Source organism: Dreissena polymorpha, chromosome 15 (genome assembly GCF_020536995.1).
Source record: "Dreissena polymorpha isolate Duluth1 chromosome 15, UMN_Dpol_1.0, whole genome shotgun sequence".
NCBI classification, from domain to species: Eukaryota; Metazoa; Mollusca; class Bivalvia; order Myida; family Dreissenidae; genus Dreissena; species Dreissena polymorpha.
In genome coordinates, this window is record NC_068369.1 from 1458139 (window position 1) to 1478477 (window position 20339).

A 20339-nucleotide genomic window follows, 5' to 3' on the forward strand; every position below is an offset into this window, starting at 1 on the left:
GTGGAAAAGTCTGGCCCCGACTGGTATTTCCGGCATCGGAGGTTGTGGCGGTAGATAGGGAAGGGACCTAGGGCTGATAAGCAGGAGGTGCGCCCCTGCCGGTAGAAGGTTTGAAATTCCTCTGTCCCGGCTTGGGTTTGCCCTTTTTCCAAGAATCTTTATTAGAAGACTTGTGTGACAAAGAAGGTCTGTTATAGAAAGACTGCCTATTAGGACCTGACCGTGGATTAAAAGAAGGCTTTTTAGAGAAAAGGTTATTTCTCTTAGCCGTCTTGAATGCTGGAACTGCTGGTGGCCTAGAAGCAGGATGCTTAAAGACCCCTTGGCGTTGTCCAGAGTTGTTTCTAGCTAAAGAAGCATGAAGTTGGTCATCCTTGTCAGCTGTGATTGCTTCTTGTATCCTTCCACCAAAAAGAAACCCTGATGTGAGAGGAGCTGTTCTGAGCGAGTTCATACCAGGTTCCAACAGAAAATCTTTAGGTAAAGAAGTAAGGATAAGATCCCTACGAATCCTTAGCATCTCGGACATTGAAGAAGCAGAAGTGTGAGATAAGGCCAGTGTGGTCCGTGAGAGATGAATTAACAAATCACGGAGTTCCTCCGGAACAGATTCCGACCAATCACACACCATTTGTAAAATTGTCGCTAGCATGAAGTCAATTTGGTTAGTCAAACCTAATGATCTACGTTCCCTCATTTCCCAAGTTTCCAACATTGAAAACGGAACAGAAACTGAATTGGAACCACTTGGCATTACAAGAGATAGCTTGCTTATGTCCGGATCTGGAACCGGAAGTTTTGAAAAATCCAACCCAGATGTTGCATGTGGTACAGGAGGTTTGTAACTTTTACTACCTTCCTGGTGTTTTGGATCAGCTAGTTCCTTAGGAATTTTCCATGTTTCTCCTCGTTTGGAATAGTCTTATTAGCTGATTCCAATGATTGAAGAACAGATAGAACAGTAGAACCAATGGGAAGTCGTGGGTCAGGACGAGCCGTCGACTTAATAACCCTGTTGGGATCAAATGTACGAAAAAGTTGTTCTGTCACAGAAATCGTCGCATTTGAAGACAGTTCAGCAGGTCTTGGACAGTAATCTACACCAAGAGTACGAAACATCAGTTCATAGATCTGACCAATCGGAGCTAAATATTGATCCGTCTCAACATTAGATTCTGCATCTGAATCAGCCTCACTCTCTACAACACCAGCGGTTTGTATAGAATCAGCAGGAACAGAAGTGAGAATATCTTGTACCGGATTGTAATTGTCTGGTAACAGCGAATGATCATCCCCGACGTCAGTAAACTGATAATGTAAACCGGAAGAAGGTAAATTATCAGCATTGACCGGTACAAAATGTCCCGCCGAATTCTGTATCCATAGTGTATCAGGATTCGACAGGGTAGCTGTAGGGGGTACACGACTAGATACTGTAGATGATACCCGTGGTGTTGACACTGACGCCGTAGTAGTGAGATGAGCTCCTGAAGATGCAATACGTGTGGCAGTCAACGTTGGAACCGACACATTTGGCATGGAAACATGCGATTCCATAACGGAACACGATGGTGAACGACTATACGTATGGTAAGTCCGATGCTGTCTACGTGAACGTTGCCGACGTCCTCGTTTCCTGCAATGTCGAGATCTGGATCGGCTGCGCTGTCGAGATGTGGATCGGCTGCGATGAGATCGAGATTTTTTGGAATACCGTCTCCGTGAGTGACGACGTGATCGCTTATGAGCGCCGCGACGATGATAACTGCTCGACGAAGAAGAGCGTGTCCGATGTCCACTCCTTGATGAAGACGATGTATTCGACGACGAATCGGATGTAGAAGAATACGCCGATGATGAAGACCGAGTTCTTCTTGACCGGCGATTGGTGTTATCGGTGGCAGGCCCAACTGATGACTGTTGACCGGTGACCGGACCGGACCGGACCGGTGATCAATGACCGGACCGGACCGGTGACCGGACCGGACCGGTGACATGACCGGACCGGACCGGTGACATGACCGGTGACCGGACCGGACCGGACCGGTGACCGGCCGGTCATATTATGACCGGTTACGTCACCGGACAAAGACCGTAGAATGGCGGCTGCCATGTGGACTGACATTGATCCAGTCGTTCCATGATCAATGTCGCCGGTATGCATGGTGTGAGTCATAAGATCTGATGACGATCGACTGACAACAACACCATCTTGCCCGGTACCCAGTGACTGACAAAACCGCTGGTCATCCTTGACCAGTGGAGTCACCGGGTAATCAACGTCGGATGGAGGTTCGTTGCGTTTGCGGCTGATCGACGTCCTCCGGCGACCTGCTTTTGTCCATACGTCGTTAGCCCACAAATCGCAAACCGCACATTTGTTATTAAATGTGCAACCGGTACATGCCAAGCAAGTATCGTGGGAATCCCACCTTGCTTTGATATGACCACAAGAACCTCTATCCTGTAAGTTCATTCTGAAATAAAAGAAACAGAAAGAACCTACAAAAGACAAATTAATGATTATAAATTCAAATAAAAAGTTAAACCACAAAATGTAAACACAAAGAACGCTGTCCAATTGACCTCAATTACTTATTGGGGAATAGGCACGAATTCCTCGTGGTTCACGTGCTCATGACGTCATGTACATGAGCGACGATGCAAACAAAGAAACCCAGCAAAAGCAGAAATATGACAATTACTGCAACAAAAAGTATAGAAATATAAACCGAATGATACAAATAAAAGATAAATAAACTTTATCCTTTTAAACTCCGCCAAAAACACAGTGAAAAGAACACATAAGTCCTGAGCCTAAAATAGGCGTGCACATGGTTTTATCCGGAAAGGAAAGATGAGTTGTGGTTCTTGATTTCCTGTTAGGTTGCATTGTACTATGTTTAACCTGATTTGGATTCTTATAGAGGTGGACGATTCCCAGCGCTTGAATATTTTCCGGATGAAATAACTCCCTTGGAAAGGGGTAAGCTAGAGATAACAGGTAACGTATTTATGATATTAAAACCATTTTTGAACTCAGCCGAGATCAGAACAAATATGGTGACCAAGTATCATGCAGAATGGACTAGTTCTACTTTTAGATTTACTACAAGGTTTCACTAAAACCATTTTAAATAAACTTCCCGTCCCCTGGCGGCCATGTTTTTCAACGGACTGAAACCATTTACCAAATCAGCTGTGGTATCCCTAGAACAAATCTGAACACGTTTCATGAAGATTGTACTATAAATGTGGCCTCTACAGTTGTAACAAGGGAAATATTGACAACAGACACAAGGCAATCCCCAAAGCTCACAATGATTGAGCATGTTGTGCTAAGGGGAGCTCATAAAACAGGTCCAGTTTTTTGCTCATTATTATGTTTAAAAGAACGACAAACGCAGTGTAATTTTTGAGATTCTTTACTTATGATCGGTAGAGTCAAGCATATATCACTCCGCCATTATAATAATCATAAAATCATACACTGCTTAGCAATTTGCAAACAATACAACCAGTGGCATATTTTAAATTACAAATTTTTAAGTAGAAATGTATTTATAAATACTTTCCATTATAAATATTTCACAATAATATCCACACCTCTGATGTACAATATGTTGATATACTAACAGTACAGTTAAATCTATAGTATCACCCATTCAAGCCTATATGTGTATTACATTTACATTTACTAAAATATGTCAACACATTTCATGCAACATGATTGCATGCGTTTAATAAATTAGATATACAGTCAAATTCTTCAAAATTCAAAATCACGATAATCACACAACCTTAATTCATGGCATCAGACTATAAGAACACAAAACCATATCGAGAGAAAAGAAGAAATTCATTGTCAAAATTTAGCAAACTATACCAACAAGTCACACTGACTTACAAAAGTCCCCAAGTAAATCAATGGGAGTTGTTAAGGACAGCCAATCAACATTTCCTTAGAGGAGTCAATACCGGTATTAAAAATCATCAGGTAGATAACAAGTGTCCCCGCTTGTTGTCAACCTCAGTGAAGAATTTTTTCAAGTTTGCGATAAATACATGCCTAATTAGAGAACCAAATTAATATTTCAAGTGAAGCCACAATATAAAGAAAACAAAACATGGAATAAAACACAACATAACATTGTAACAAAAAAAGGCATAATATAATTGAAAAACCGTAAGTATAAAGCGTGAAAAGCTATACAAAATGAGCAAAATGCATAGTACAGTAATAAATCTACAAATAGCTATTAACGTATCAGCACCAATATTGGTGCAGTAACACCAACTAGCCTTGGGGTTGCAGGTATTTGCAGGTTAGCATCAATTAATATGTATATAAGCTCCTACTTAACATGTTTGATGCAACAATTTATGCAAAATAATATAACCCCGTACAATAAGTTGGCCACAACATGATAACAAAGAAAGCAATTCGGCAAAACAACTTCTGGGTCAGTATGATATAACATTATCCTTAATGTTAGTAAGTTACCAATAATCATATTTGGTCCCAGAAATAACTTCCAACATTTGCAGCCAAATATAAGGAAAACAAATGAACATACAACAAAAGTCACATATTACTGGAATGCATAAATGCCTTAATGTCAAGACGATGTCATGTGTACTTCTCTGTAGACGATACAACTTATTCAGTCTGTGCAATGTTCATCCACTTTTCATGAAATCATATAATCTATATAAAAAATGACGGGTATATTAATAAACATAATAAAAGAAAAAAATTAAGACTTCCGTTTATTATAAGTCACAGCGTAAATTCCCAAATCACTGAATTACAACACTGTCCATCAGTTTTTAAATGTGAGAAGTCAAAGTGAAAGACTGCAGATCCTTTTGAATTTCAAGTCTCTTGTTCGTTATCATCGCTTCTTAGGAGTCATTTTTGGTATTTTTGACATTTTAGTTGGTGTGCTGGTGTTTGATCGACTGGGCCCCGGAACGGTTCTTGTCTGCATGACATGTGTCTGGTATGTGCGTGTTGTCTCGTTACGCCCACCAACGGTCCGAGTCTCGCTTTGAACAGTGGTAAACACTTCAGGCTCACTAATCTCTGATGTTTCACTTCCTGTTGGGCTAAAGGGTCGACTTCCTGTGCTTGCCCGGCTCGAACTGCGACTGGCTGGTGTTCCTAGAAATAAATTTGAGATCTGGTCTGAGAAAAGGAGGGTTAAATGCATGTCAGTCCACACAAGCTAATCAGGGAGGGCACCTTCTGGTTTGATGGTATAACTCGTTTCAAGGAAGTCTCTGCATAACAAAAATTCATTTAAGGCGGACAGTGTTGTCCCTCATTAGCCTAAAGGAATTAAAACAAAGTGGTTTTATATAGTCTGCAATATTCACACTTCATAAATTAGGGTTACACACTTTCTGCATTAATAATAGGTATATTAATAATTTTTAATTTCATAAAATTCAATTTATTTGCAAAAAAGGAGATTCAAAATCCCAACAAAATTGAGGGTTTTCATGAGAACTGTAAACAAATTGTATGCATTTCTCACCTGGGCTGTACAGGGTGCGCGGACTGAAGAGGTCTGGGCGGTGAAGACGTGACTTGGGCGTGGACAGGATGTTCTGGACCTCCCCGTCTGGACCCGGCCGCGCCATGTTGGTCCGCCAAGGGGCGCTGTATACTGTCTTTTCACGCACCTGAAAATGGAAGACAATGTAATTTAAGACAAAATAAAGGGAGGGGGGGGGGGGGCTTGATGATATTAAGGATGTTACACCTAATAAAAATGAAACTTCGTATATTATTTTATGCTGCTGATTCATATTACAGTTTACAAAATAAATGTGCAGTCCCAGCGTGTGATAATAGGCTTCACATCAATGTTTTTATATGCTCATATTTAAGTATCAAGTGAAAAATAAACAATAGCTCTGTCACAGAAAAATCAACAGTCCCTTTCCTGGTTAACATGTTCGGAGTAAGAACACAAACCACTTCAGTCTGATTAACCTAGATTAAATACTTATGTCTTTCTATAAGGCAGACTGTAGATCTTAGTTGTCTTTTGTTTATGTAACAATAGTAACCGCAATTTCGGTATGATAAAAGAGCATAATACACAATATGGCCATCATATCAAGCACACCATTGTTTGCATAAGTTACCTTAAACAATACTGTTAAAACATTAAATTTTCCAAAACATTTTGTTGGCAAATAATTATAAGATGTGCAAATAAATAATGCCATCAAAGTCAAGCAGAAAAAATTAAATGGACTTGAACAATTTAAATCAACATTGTAAAAGACCACAAGAATATAGCTCTTAAGACCACCACCAAAGTTGAAAAACAAACGTGTTCACGGAGACATTGCAAGTAACCTCCCTTAGACAATTGTCCTTATCATACCAATAAAACAATGAAAGAGAAGTTGAAAACACAATCTTAAGGTGACAAGTGGGGGAAGGGTTACATCCCAGCCACAAAGGCTCATACTTACCCAGTATGTTCTCGGATGTGGTGCTAGACACACCGGCTGTGATTTCCTCCTCTGATTGAGGGCAATAATGTACAAGACATGCACAACATGAAAAATATTGATCACTAAGCATGTGGACACATGTTTGCTCTAAATTGCTTACTCATAGCTGTGTGCTTAGATTAATATATTTTAAGTTGATTTTGGTTCTTTTATTATGTTATGTTATGAAAACTAAAAATGAAGTTATAATCTGAAATGAAACCCAAATGAAAGCTTTTTTGACCAACATTACAAGATTTTTCACAACACAGCACTATTTATTGAAGGCATCCACAATCAAGCTTTCGGTACCACACACATATTTATTACTCCTTACAAAAATTAAATGTCACCCGACCTTCATGATTGGTCCTTGACTGGCGTTGCTAGGTGACCGGGCACTCCCGTACGGTGACGTGGCCCCAGAGTACGTAGAACTGCCAGAGTATGAGCTTCCTCCGGGACTCTTTGATGTAAACACACCCATTGACTGACTCACGCCAGTTGCCAGAGTGAACTGTTCGCGCAACTCTGTGTTTGTCCGACCTTTTGCTGTAATTGAAGAAAAGTTGTGAACATGATACAATGCACAGTTGTTCATGCTTTACATTGGGTTTATGATTTAGTTATTTAATTTGTTTGGGACTTTAATAAATAATAATTGTGATATTTATAATTATTCATGGTCTTTTAACTGCATAAGAGAAGTTTATGTCAATGTAATAAGGCCCAATTTAAGCAAAATGTATCTGAGGCATACAGATACATTTGGATTTTTTTTTTTAACAAGTCTCAATTTCATAAAGATTAAAGTCCATGAGCAATCAATATGCATAAATAAAAAAAACAACCAAATTGCTGAAAACAAATATTTTTTTCAACATCCACTGTGCAGCAATGTAGTTAAAGAAAATAATTTAGACTAGCTGTTGATTTAAATTTAAAATGCAATACAGAATAGCTGACTGCTGAAATGCATGAATATTAACACAGCACACTCATTCTATAAAACAAATAGAATTATTTACAGAAGTCAAATAAGCAAATATTTCTGCAAATAATTTAAAAATATACAGCAAAAAAAATATAAATACTGTGAAATTAAACATTAGCAACTGTTCCAACTGGGTATAGCATGAAGCTTATTTTGCACTTACACACAATTACAATACATTTTTGTATAAGAGTAGTACATGACTGCACAGGCCAATCTGGGACAACACTTGAACCCCATGCATTAAGTCCTGTTTTACAAGAGTGTCAATCATATGTAAATGCTATGAAAATTATGTGTAGGATTCTTCCTCCTTTCATTTATTTATGATGAATTTCATATACGTTTTATTTTTACTTTGGGGCATACATTGAATCATATCATCTATTGTTAACACATATCTGTCAAAAGGCTAAAATTTTATCAAAATACATACGCCTGGAGGGTAAAACAAACTTTAAACCTTCAGTAAATGTAAGCAAGAATTTAAAAAATAACAAGGGCTGTTTGTTAAACATGAATGCCCCCCATATGGGCTGTAAATTGTAGTGGCAGCCATTGTGTGAATACGTTTTTTGGCACTGTGACCTTGACCTTTAACCTAGTGACCTGAAAATCAATAGGGGTCATCTGCGAGTCATGATCAATGTACCTATGAATTTTCATGATCCTAGGCGTAAGCTTTCTTGACTTATCATTCGGAAACCATTTTACTGTGTCAAGTCACCATGACCTTGACCTTTGACCTAGTGACCTGAAAGTCAATAGGGGTCATCTGTGAGTCATGATCAATTTACCTATGAAGTTTCATGATCCTGGGCATAAGCTTTCTTGAGTTATCATCCGGAAACCATTTTACTGTGTCAAGTCACCGTGACCTTGACCTTTGACCTAGTGACCTGAAAGTCAATAGGGGTCATCTGCTAGTCATGATCAATGTACCTATGAAGTTTCATGATCCTAGGCATAAGCGTTCTTTAGTTATCATCCAGAAACCATTTAACTATTTCGGGTCACCTTGACCTTTGACCTAGTGACCTCAAAATCAATAGGGGTCATCTGCAAGTCATGATCAATGTACCTATGTAGTTTCATGATCCTAGGCCTAAGCATTCTTGAGTTATCATCCGGAAACCATTTTACTATCTTGGGTCACCGTGACCTTAACCTTTGACCTAGTGACCTGAAAATCGATAGGGGTCATCTGCAAGTCATGATCAATGTATCTATAAAGTTTCATGATCCTAGGCATAAGCGTTCTTGAGTTATCCGTAAACCATTTTACTATTTCGGGTCACCATGACCTTGACCTTTGACCTAGTGACCTGAAAATCAATAGGGGTCATCTGCGAGTCTTGATAAATGTACCTATGAAGTTTCATGATCCAAGGCATAAGCGTTCTTGAGTTATCATCTGGAAACCATTTTACTATTTCGGGTCACCGTGACCTTGACCTTTGACCTAGTGACCTCAAATCAATAGAGGTCATCTGCCAGTCATGATCAATGTACCTATGAAGTTTCATGATCCTAGGCCTAAGCGTTCTTGAAACCATCTGGTGGACGGACGGACGGACATGAGCAAAACAATATACCCCCTCTTCTTCAAAGGGGGGCATAATAAAATCTCCACACACAAGCACCACATCAAGTAGATGTTTATTGAATTGCAAAACTCTGTATAATGAGTTGAGGACTAAACTCCATGCTTGGATGGGGCAATAAAAAAGGGAATAAGGCCATCACTCCAATTGGATGGGGCAATAAAAAAGGGAATAAGGCCATCACTCCAACGGAAATACTAAAATGCTACCATTCGCAAGTAGGATGATTTTCTGCTTTGAAGAGTCAACAGTCTTCAGTCTCCAGGCAACACAACCATCAACAATATTACAATTAACACAATTATTAAAATATAAACAAACTGGATTGACCTCCAGAAAATTGTGTATAATACAGAAGCAACTAAATTTCTACATGCTTACAATCAAAACAAAAATGACAAAATTCCTGGATACGAAATTCAGAACAACAAAAATGAGCACTTAAGGTAGCGCACCTCTAATGATTTCTAAAGAATACTTATTTCATCTTGTTTAAATTTAAAACCTTTACTGCATTTGTACACACCAACTGCATGTCCATATTTGGAAATTTGAATGAATTATGGAACTTTTATATATCCTAGGGGTGAAAATAAACTGGACAAAAGCCGAGCGTGAGGGTGGTTTTGAAAAAATCGGTATATTTTTTTTTAAAGCATGGAAAGCCTACCTACAAATTTGCAAGTAGTTCAGTGAAATGATGCAAATTAGGAAATTAATTAATTGAATTATATTTGGATATGTGCCCATTAGGGGTGTGCTACCTTAAGCCATTCAATATGCACTTAAATTTTGTAACAATACAGGCAAACACAATTCACAGAACTGAAAAATGCTTCAAACTGTAACTGAAACAACATCAATCACAAGAACAACATTCACAACAACAAGAACAACACAATTTCTATGGGATCAAGCATCAACCGACCCTGGGCCAAAGCTGCGCGATATTTGAACCGAAATCTGTTCTTGCGCCATACACCAACTGTTGAGGAGAAAATACAATAGATTGTGTCTCGTTTTTCAAGTAAAGTCGGAAACTAAAGATAAAGCTTTCGTGAAAATGCATGGACGGATCACTAACAAAGATGATGTCATAACAGATACAAATATTCCTTTGCATGGCTCAACACTTTAACCCTTTGCATGCTGGAAAATTTGTCGTCTGCTAAAATGTTGTGTGCTGAATTTCTAAAATTAGCATTTACTGCGATTTTTTTCAAAGAATACTATCAGAACAGTAAACAGTTTGGATCCTGATGAGACTCCATGTTCTGTGGCGTCTCATCTGGATCCAAACTGTTTGCTAAGGCCTTAAAAATTCGAATCCAGCACTGAAAGAGTTAATGTTTCTTTTGATACATGGTAATGTTTACATCTTGCCTGTGTTGGACAAGAGAATAGAAATGGCATCTGAACATTACCAGTTATCTCTGAAACAAGACAAAGACAATACTAAATAGAACTTTAAATTCATTACCTAGATCATTACATAATATGTGTTGCTAAAGATTGTAAAACATGGAGGAAAACAACTTCTTAGCTAGAACTGTCAACTGTATACCCCCTTTACAAATTTGTTGTGATATAATAAGGAACTTCCTGTATCTGTATGGACTGTGAATTGAAAACACTGCTGACAATGAACAAAACGACACATTAAAATGATATGAAGACAACATGTAATATGGAAATATCTGGATATTTCACAAACCAACAACTGAAATCATGTAAAGAACAGAATAATGAATTGCTGTAGATTTTTTTTTCATCAACCTTTCAGAAATTATGTGTGCACAATAAATTTTAAGCAAATGTCAGGGGAAAGTGCATTAATTAATTAATTTAAATGTTGGTTTGTGACACAGAAGAATGACCTTGTACACAGAACATTGTGAGTTATCTATCATTATCTATTTTAAAGGGATCTTTTCACAGTTTGGTAAATTGACAAAATTGAAAACAGTTGTTTCAGATTCGCAAATTTTCGTTTTAGTTATGATATTTGTGAGGAAACAGTATTACTGAACATTTACCATAGTCCAATATAGCCATTATATGTATCTTTTGACGATTTGAAAACCTAAAAATTATAAAGCGTTGCAACGCGAAACGATTGAATTATTTGGAGAGTTCTGTTGTTTTCGTTTAAATTTACGAATCTACGAAGATTGCTTATATAAGGTATAAAATACTTAAACTGTGTATACCCGGCGGAATAGCTGAGAGGGCTGAAACGTTTTTGCTTCAGACTAATTCCAGGACTCCGGGGGTCACTGGTTCGAGCCCTGGTACCGGCTACTTTTTTCCCCTTTTTTAATTTTTTTTCTTGATTTCTTACTGGAGCTTTTAAGATCCAATGTTTACATTTATCAATATAAAGCATTTAATGACAAACTTCAAAATATGCCAAAACCTGTGAAAAGGCCCCTTTAAATAAATATTTCACTTGGATTTTTATCTAACAAATGAATTAGAAATTAAGAATCTTTTACATGCACTGCACATTAACAACAATATATGAAAGTTTGATCTATGCTTTAATACCCAAAAAGAAAATGAGCTAAGTTTGTAGAATGATAACTGATGTGTAACCCACAACAGGTTTGCATCTGTGAAAGCGCATACCAAAGAACAACAACGTCATGTCTGTATAAATTGATGATAATATACTTACTGTTATAAAATATCTTGAGCAACAATCCGTAATCTAAAGAATGCAAGGATGGACATAACATGATGAATTGAAACTAGACACAAATCGAGCGATAGGGCTGTACAAATACATGAATACATGATAAATGAGAGGAAATACAATGAGAGACACAAGACAGGACATACACAAAATAAAGGTGCACAAACAAAACAAATTGATATGATTATATATAAATATTCAATGTTTATCACTTCTTTTTTTGAACAACATATCTGGCACATTTAACCAGCATAATCTTCCACGAAAAAGCCACTAAGCATAAACCAATAAGTCAAAACTTGACAACAAAATTGCGTGTTTTACAAAGCAAACAATATTATCTTTGGGAAAAAACAAAACAAAATATATTCCGGTTCTTTTTAAGTCAGTTTCCCAATCAACAGCTGTATCCACAAATTTCTTAAAACAAAAGTATAGTTGAAATACAGTTTTATTACAATGAGATTTGTTCATTATGTTACTATACACATGTAGTTGTTCACATCTTTCACAAAGGTTAGCAGCTGTAATTGGCCTTTACCCCAACAGAAACATATCATCATGTATCAAAAGCCAGAGGGCTTATCAGCCTTGTTTGCAGAAATGCTGATGCACCTTGTGGCTTTTCAGAAACAAAACATTCTAAACCCAAGGAGTCCAGGAGGGATGAAAATACTCAAACCTTCTTCAATCAGTATTTCTAAAATTGGCCAGTCTGCAATAGCATTGGAAACATTATTCATGACTGTTAAATAGATGTCACACCAATAAATGAAGAATGAAGGTGATTTTTATCTGAAACAAGCAAATGTGTTGAAATGATATCCCCTGTTAAACATATTTTGTTTATAGATGGGTGCCAATCTCTGTAAACAGTAAATGCCTAAAAATAATTAAGAGTATGGTAATTGTTTTCATGCATTGCAATCCTCCTCATTGATATCTATACACCCATGAAGTTTCATGTTGAAATTGTGTAGCTTATCAGAGAAATAGCCCTGAATAGTTACATCACACAAAGATAACAAAGCGCAATAACTATTAATTAACAAAGTGTAGGTTTAAGGTTCTTATGCAAGGCAAATCTCCTTATTGATATCTAAACAACCATTTAGTTTCATGTTGAAATATTGTATTGTATCTGAGATATAGCCCTGAAAAGTTACATCATACAAAAACAACAAAGGGCAATAACTCCTATTTAAGAAAGTATAAGTTTATAGCTCTTGTGCCTGGCTCTTCTTCTCATTGATCTCTACACACCCATGAAAGTTTCTTGTTTTTTTTTTTTATTGTCACTGATATATAGCCCTGAAAAAATACATCACACAAAAACAACAAAGGGCAATAACTTTTATTTAAGAAAGTGTAGGGTTATAGCTCATAGGGATGGCACGTCTGCTCATTGATATCTATATACCCATGAAGTTTCAAGTTGATATCCTTTATAGTTTCTGAGATATAGCCCTGCAAATTTTGTGACAGACGGACTGACAGATGACTGTCAGATGAACAGATGCTGGCAATACTATATCCCTCCGCCTTTGGTGAGAGATAATTATGAGCTTACCAAACACAGCAAAGATAAGTTCATTAAATGAAAGCATCATATTCATTAAAATAAGAATGCTATAATATTGATTACTGTGATTTTCTGACCAATAGTTCATAGAAATGGCTATATGATCTCAACAACACGAGGATGAAGAAGTGTTTCACAAATATAGTAAATATTTTGTAATTTTTGTTTTTATCAAGTTATTTATATTTTAATATAACAAATATGCATATACTGTACAGGAATAAATAGATCAAAAGTTATTAATAACAAAGATATTACTAATTAAGTTTTATTCAGTAAATAATTATACACACATTGTTTATACAAGTATAATTAGAGATTACATTAGTCTGTTACACTAAAGATACATGTAAGGTAAATATGGTAAGAACTATTAACTTGTTACACTCATTATATAAATAGCTAAAATAATATATAAAACTTCATTAGCTTATTTAGCACAGAGACACAGGCAATCAGTGAGAGAGAAAAGGCAACTCATACCAAGGTCTTTAGCTATAAAACACATTGCAATCTCAATTTTATGGGAAACAATAAACAGTAGTTAACTTTAGGTGGGTTTCAAGTGTAATACATCATAATGATTCACTTCTACCAATACATTAACTAGTTGTTAATTATCATAAGCATATTTTTAGTACTTCAATTTAACAAAAACATAAATAACCAATCTATCAATAAATTGTTTCTCTTCTTTGAAGTGACGGGTGCCAAGTCAGTAAGTGACCAAAAGAGAGTTAACTCAGTAAGTGAACAACATAAGCAAATTGGGTTGTGACTCGGTGATTTTCACAACAGGTAGATCAACTGATGGTGGTTTGGATATGAATGGAATTTGTGTCTAGTTTGAAGACTGGATAGGTCCCAAAATAATCCTTAACTCTTTTCATTATATATATATATATATATATATATATATATATATACAACACTACCAAATTGTTGTATCCAATGGGAATTGCATACATTACTTTAATATTTTTATGTTTAATACACAAAACATCTTTTTGTTACCAAATCAATTATCTTTATAATAATATTTGATAAGCATAATTGAAATTGAAAAATAGACGTTTAACAAACCCCTCAACTAAGACAAAAGGGCAGTCCTAAGATAACAAAATATGATTGTATTCCTATCAAAGTATCTGCCCTAGTACACGTATAGTACATTTTAACTCAGATAATCATCATCATCTTAGCATCTCTACCTGTTTAACAAAACACATGTCAATCACAAGTCATAGGAATTCTGAATTAGAATCCAAGTGATGTGAATAGATATCTAGATGACGTCTGCATCTTGGATGCCACTGCAGCAAGATTCGTCACTATGAAAACCTTCACCCTATAAAACATCAGTGCAGCAGGACAAAGACGGCATCCAACTAATGATCTGCTATAGCTTACCTCTGCATGGGTCGTTCTTGACTAGAAACTCATCCAAAGCCATCCATCCGCCGCCCACACGCACCATGACAGTGCTGCGAAGGATTCGCACAAGACGCAGCTTCTGGGAGTCACCAAACTGGAAACAGACACAGATTGGCCTATGAATCATCTTGAAGATACATAAGACTGGCCAATTATAGTCTTTGCCCACATTCAAAAAGATCCGTACAAACTTAACAAAATTCTTTATATTTATATAATTTGTCACCACTCCGACTATTTCGTGTTTAGGTCTTTTTACATTCATATGTATAACCCTTTACCACTTAGATAAATATTTTAACGCATTTGTAGTCCCTAAGAAAGCTTAATGTTATTAAAGACCTTTCTTACTATATTCAAGTTTTAAAGGCTTCATTTCCAACCCTTAGTTACTGATGAGCAGCAAACAGCATAAAACCTGAACAGACTGTGAGATACTCACAGGCTGTTCTGCTTTTATGCTGTTTGCACATACCCATTTTCACTTTGCTTCTGAGTAGGAAAGGGTTAAATCAAATTTATAATATAAAATGACATTTTACTTTTAACGATGAGAGCTGAACACAAGTTTTGTTTTAATAAATATTTTATCTAAAATGTGAACAACACAAAAAAAGTTTCTCTCTTAGGATGCAAGAACTTACCCTATATTTTCCTTCCCCAATCTTATGGATGCGGTACTGCTTGACACACGTGCACTTGTGGACCTGGCGCTTCACTTCATCATTAATCATCTCAGAGTCGTTAACTGGCTCAGGCTGCAATGCATCAAGGTTACACAACACTCAAACACTCACATCGGCCAGGGAACAATAGAAAAGAACTTTGATCACCAAAATAAAGTTATGCACACAATAACTATTTAATTTATCAGAAATAGAAAAATACTTCACATACATAAACAATGACCACACAATAAATAGACAAGCATGACACAAAATGATTGAACCATTACCAATGTAAACTTTGATGTTTAAAGTGACCACTTTACAACATAAACAATGCAGAAATATTAACCATAATTGAAAATAAGTAAAACATTAAATTTGATACACTTTTGATCACTCATGATTGGTGTATTCATGTTATCTAATTTCAAAAAATGCAAAATAAACACAATATCTGAAGGTTAAAGTGCATTTTAGGTGCATTCACACTATTCAGTTAGGTGCACAAATTAACATTACAACATATTTAGGTATCTAACTCTACATCTATAAATCATTCTATGAACATTCACTGTGCAATTACATATAAATTGTATTATAATGGGATAAGCAGGGCCAGAAAAGTATAATATCTCAAGAATAAACCTTTCCTGCAGCAGCTGTTTACAGTGAACATAATCGGTATGATACAAATCTGACTACAAGTTTAACAAGCAATATTTTGTTTAACATAATTTTTGTTTGGCAAATAAAACTCATTATATTTTGGAAGCAAATAAAATAAATAAACAAGAGCTGTCACCATAGGATGACTTATGCCCCCTATAAACGCTTGATAGAAGTTTTGAGCTTTTTTCGAAACCTAAACGCAGATTCCGAAACCTAAACCTCAGTTCAAGGTCAAGGTTACAGGGGTCAAAATTTGTGGGCATATGAAAAGGCCTTGTCCAAATACACATGCATACCAAATATGAAGGTTATATCTCAAGGGACATAGAAGTTATGAGCATTTTTCAAAACCTATACGCAGATTTTGAAACCTAAACGCGGACCTTAAGTTCAAGGTCAAGGTCACAGGGGTACAAAATTTTGTGCATATGGAAAGGCCTTGTCCATATACACATGCTTACCAAATATGAAGGTTATATCTCAAGGGGCATAGAAGTTATGAGCATTTTTCGAAACCTAAACGCAGATTTCGAAACCTAAACGCAGACCCTAAGTTCAAGGTCACAGGGGTAAAAGTTTTGTGCGTTTGGAAAGGCCTTGTCCATATACACATGCATACCAAGTATGAAGGTTATATCTCAAGGGACATAGAAGTAATGAGCATTTTTCGAAACCTAAACACAAAGTGTGACGGAAAGACGGACAAACAGACATACAGACGGACAGACAGACGGACAGTCCGATCACTATATGCCCCCTTTTCTTGGAAAGGGGGCATAAAAATAACACAAGCAGAATCAAACAAGGCAAGGTGGGACAAGAACAGGAGAAAAAGCAGGGATCAAGTATGTGTATCTCACATGTACACTATACTTAATTCATATAAGTTAATTTGAGAATACAAATTACATGAACCTTTTGTATTTTGTAACAGTAACAATTGTTGGATATAAAGTAAGATCTTTTCTAACCCTACGGCCCATAACATGCAGCGCTGTAAAAATGCAAATTGCTAATTCAACAAACATGTGTTAAAAGTCAATGCTAAAGCTAACTATCTACCATGTAATTGACTGACCCTATCAATTCAATAAATTTATTGTTAACAGTAATTTTTTAAGACAACAATCCATAGCTATCATGCAATTAATTGATGATTAATTAACACAAAATTAAGAACACACTCGGATCACTACAAAAACAACATACTTGACTTGAGTAATGCAACATTTTTGAGAGAAAATCCTAGACTGTAATGACTTTGAAATTCTTTATAAAAAAAATATTTTTCTCCCAAAATACAATAGACTCATTACAAATAGTAAAACCTGATATTTATTGATCATCGTATAAAATTCAAAGTCGGCTTGTGCATCATACTTAGTGAGAAATACTGAAGTTTATATTGTAGATGAGATAAACTGGAGGTGTGCAACACAAGAAAAATCAAGTTCAAACATGCAACATGGGGACAGCAGGATGGCTGGCCAGTACATGCAAGACTCTGTCGGAGATTGGGAAGAAGCAAAGGGTTTTGTGACACACTTTTAAAAGATTTGTTTTTCTTTTTTGTTGTGCAATCATGAAATTGTTACCTTTTTACTAGAAGCGCCTTTAGTCGTCTGTGGAAAAAGATGGCATTTCTTATATTGGTCGCACACTTTTATACTTAGTGTTATATTGGTCGCACACTTTTATACTAAGTGTTACAGTTATGTGTTTGGTCGAGGTTCTCAAAGAAAGGTTATGAATGTAAAGATTGTTAAATGTCAATAATACATTACAACATACTTAATGGCATGTTCACACAGTATTGTAATAAAAACATCCATGACAACAGTAAATCTTGTCATTATTTTAACATAATTTTTTCAGGAGCAACGGTTGTCATTTTTAGTACATAAATTAAAAAGTTCAGTTTGCATCAGCAAGTAACATTCAGAAAATTGTCAAATCTGTGAAGAGATGTTATTTTATTATTTAACAGAACAAATAAGTCAAGTAAAGAAATTTTATGAAAGATGACTTCCAGCCAAGCGATTGTTGAATCAATGGGCAAACATGGTACGACGACATGATAAGCCATAAACAAACAGGACAATAAACAGCCATTCACAGTGCTTGGTCATTTACTGGCAAAGTCAGCAAACAAAATACACTGAGTAACGGACATAACATGCTGCACTGTGTAACAATTTGGGTCATGCAATGTCGCAAGTACATGGATTCAAGTGTTTTTTGCGCTCAGTTGAGCTAAAATGCTTCTTTAGCAAAAGTTAGTAATCTGTTGGACAATATTATCTGTTTAAAAAGTAGTCCAAGGATGAAAATGATGTTTAGCACCAATAACAATGCAAGCACGAACACGATCTTAGCTTTAAAAAAAAAATCATTATGTTAAAAATTCTTCATTTAATACAATCACCATATTATTATATGTTCTTATATGTATATGCTTGACCATGTTATTGAAGCTAAAACAACACTTGCATACCACATATTTGTGTTAAATTGTGGCCCAAGAGTGGCCATAAAGCAAAAAACTTATTATAAAAATTTACTTTATTAAAAAAAAAGATATTGTTACAATAGAAGTTTTTTGGCTATTTGTTTATACTTTACTTAAGACAGTAACAAAGAAATATGTTTTCATATTTAGATCAAAGTATAGCTAAAATATGTCAACATTTCATTTTATAGACCGATATGCTTTACTTAACCAGATCATTGTTTCAGTGAAACATTTGAAGATACTTACATCTCTATTGGGTCGCAGTGCTGACACAAATTCCTTGTAGTCAATAAAGCCATCTCCGTCTTTGTCAAAAATATTTGCAACTGCCTCCATTTCCATCGGTGTAGTCTGGAAACCTGATGGAAGAACAGCCATTAATACATTACCTCAATCAAGTTTTCTTGAGAGATTTATTCCAGAGGATAAACTTTAAATGTAAAACATTACAAAAATTAAAGAGTACCATGTGTTTCAAAATTTGAACATAAGGACTATGTGTGTGTGAGGAATAAGTAATTTATAATGTGTGGTATGTAAGTGTGAATATTTTTACTTAAGTCAATGGCAGACAATATCAGGGGTATTACCAACTTTATTAACCCTTTGAGCGCTGGAACCGGATTTTGAAGGCCTTTGCAAACAGTTTGGATCCAGATGAGACGCCACAGAACGTGGCGGCTCATCAGGATCCAAACTGTTTGCTATTCTGAAAGTATTCTTTGAAAAAAAATCGAAGAAAATTGCTAATTTTAGAAATTTAGCAGACAACATTTTAGCAGACGACAAATTTCCCAGCATGCAAAGGGTTAAATCAATACTTTATGAGAAATAACTTCCATAACTATACCAGTCTGCACAGGCTAATCACGGATGATACTTTCCAATGTTATAGAATTTTTTGTCAAAACAAAGTCTATTTTCAATGAAAATCCATTTTAGGCAGAAAGTGTCTTCACTGATTGTTAAGTCCAATCTGGGACAATACTTTATGCCATTCATAAAGCCTGGTTTTCTGAGAGTGCAGCTCATGTTTTCAACTGACAATAGAATAATATTTTACTTTAGATGCTGAGCTCAAGCTGTGGAACTTGGTCTGGGTGATTTGGTGGACAGTTTTACATTGACACTTGGTCTGGGTGATTTGGTGGACAGTTTTATATTGACAACTTGGTCTTGGTGATTTGGTGGACAGTTTTACATTGACAACTTTTTTTTTTTTTATTCAATATCATACATACAATGTAAACATGTATATGATCATACAACATAGTGATTTACAAAGCAATAAAGTTCAGACATGTTTTACAAGATATGCTAATATATATTTATTTTTTTATAGAGAAAAGAAAAGCACAACGGAGGAATAGTTATGAAAAATGATGAGTTGTATAAAGTCTGAAGAAATCATACTGGACTTGTGTTTTTTGTTTTATATTCACAACGATCTTGTCAGATTGAAAAATTAAAATTAAAAAAAATAAATAAACAAAACTATTTAAGAGAGATAAACTAACATTAGAGTGACATGTATATAAGTGGACAAAACATTATGAGAATTTAATCCGATTCCATTTTTGTTCAAAGATTTGTAATGTGTCATTACTGAGGGCTATCTCTTTCTCAATCTGGATTTTTAGTTTAAGACTAGCGACAAAGCAATTAAAA

At 35.8% G+C, this 20339-nt stretch overlaps 1 protein-coding gene across 1 annotated transcript in view; it reads right to left on the bottom strand.

The window, feature by feature from the left end:
• Positions 1-3409: 3409 nt before the first annotated feature.
• LOC127860768 (microtubule-actin cross-linking factor 1, isoforms 1/2/3/4/5-like) overlaps positions 3410-20339 on the bottom strand; it is a 258995-nt gene continuing 242065 nt past the window's right edge. Inside the window, 9 exon segments of the mRNA XM_052399044.1 lie at positions 3410-5164; positions 5541-5688; positions 6872-7065; positions 10040-10096; positions 11789-11821; positions 14799-14916; positions 15467-15580; positions 17755-17781; positions 18918-19030. Coding sequence (XP_052255004.1) covers positions 4896-5164; positions 5541-5688; positions 6872-7065; positions 10040-10096; positions 11789-11821; positions 14799-14916; positions 15467-15580; positions 17755-17781; positions 18918-19030 — 1073 coding nt within the window. The 3' untranslated portion in view covers positions 3410-4895.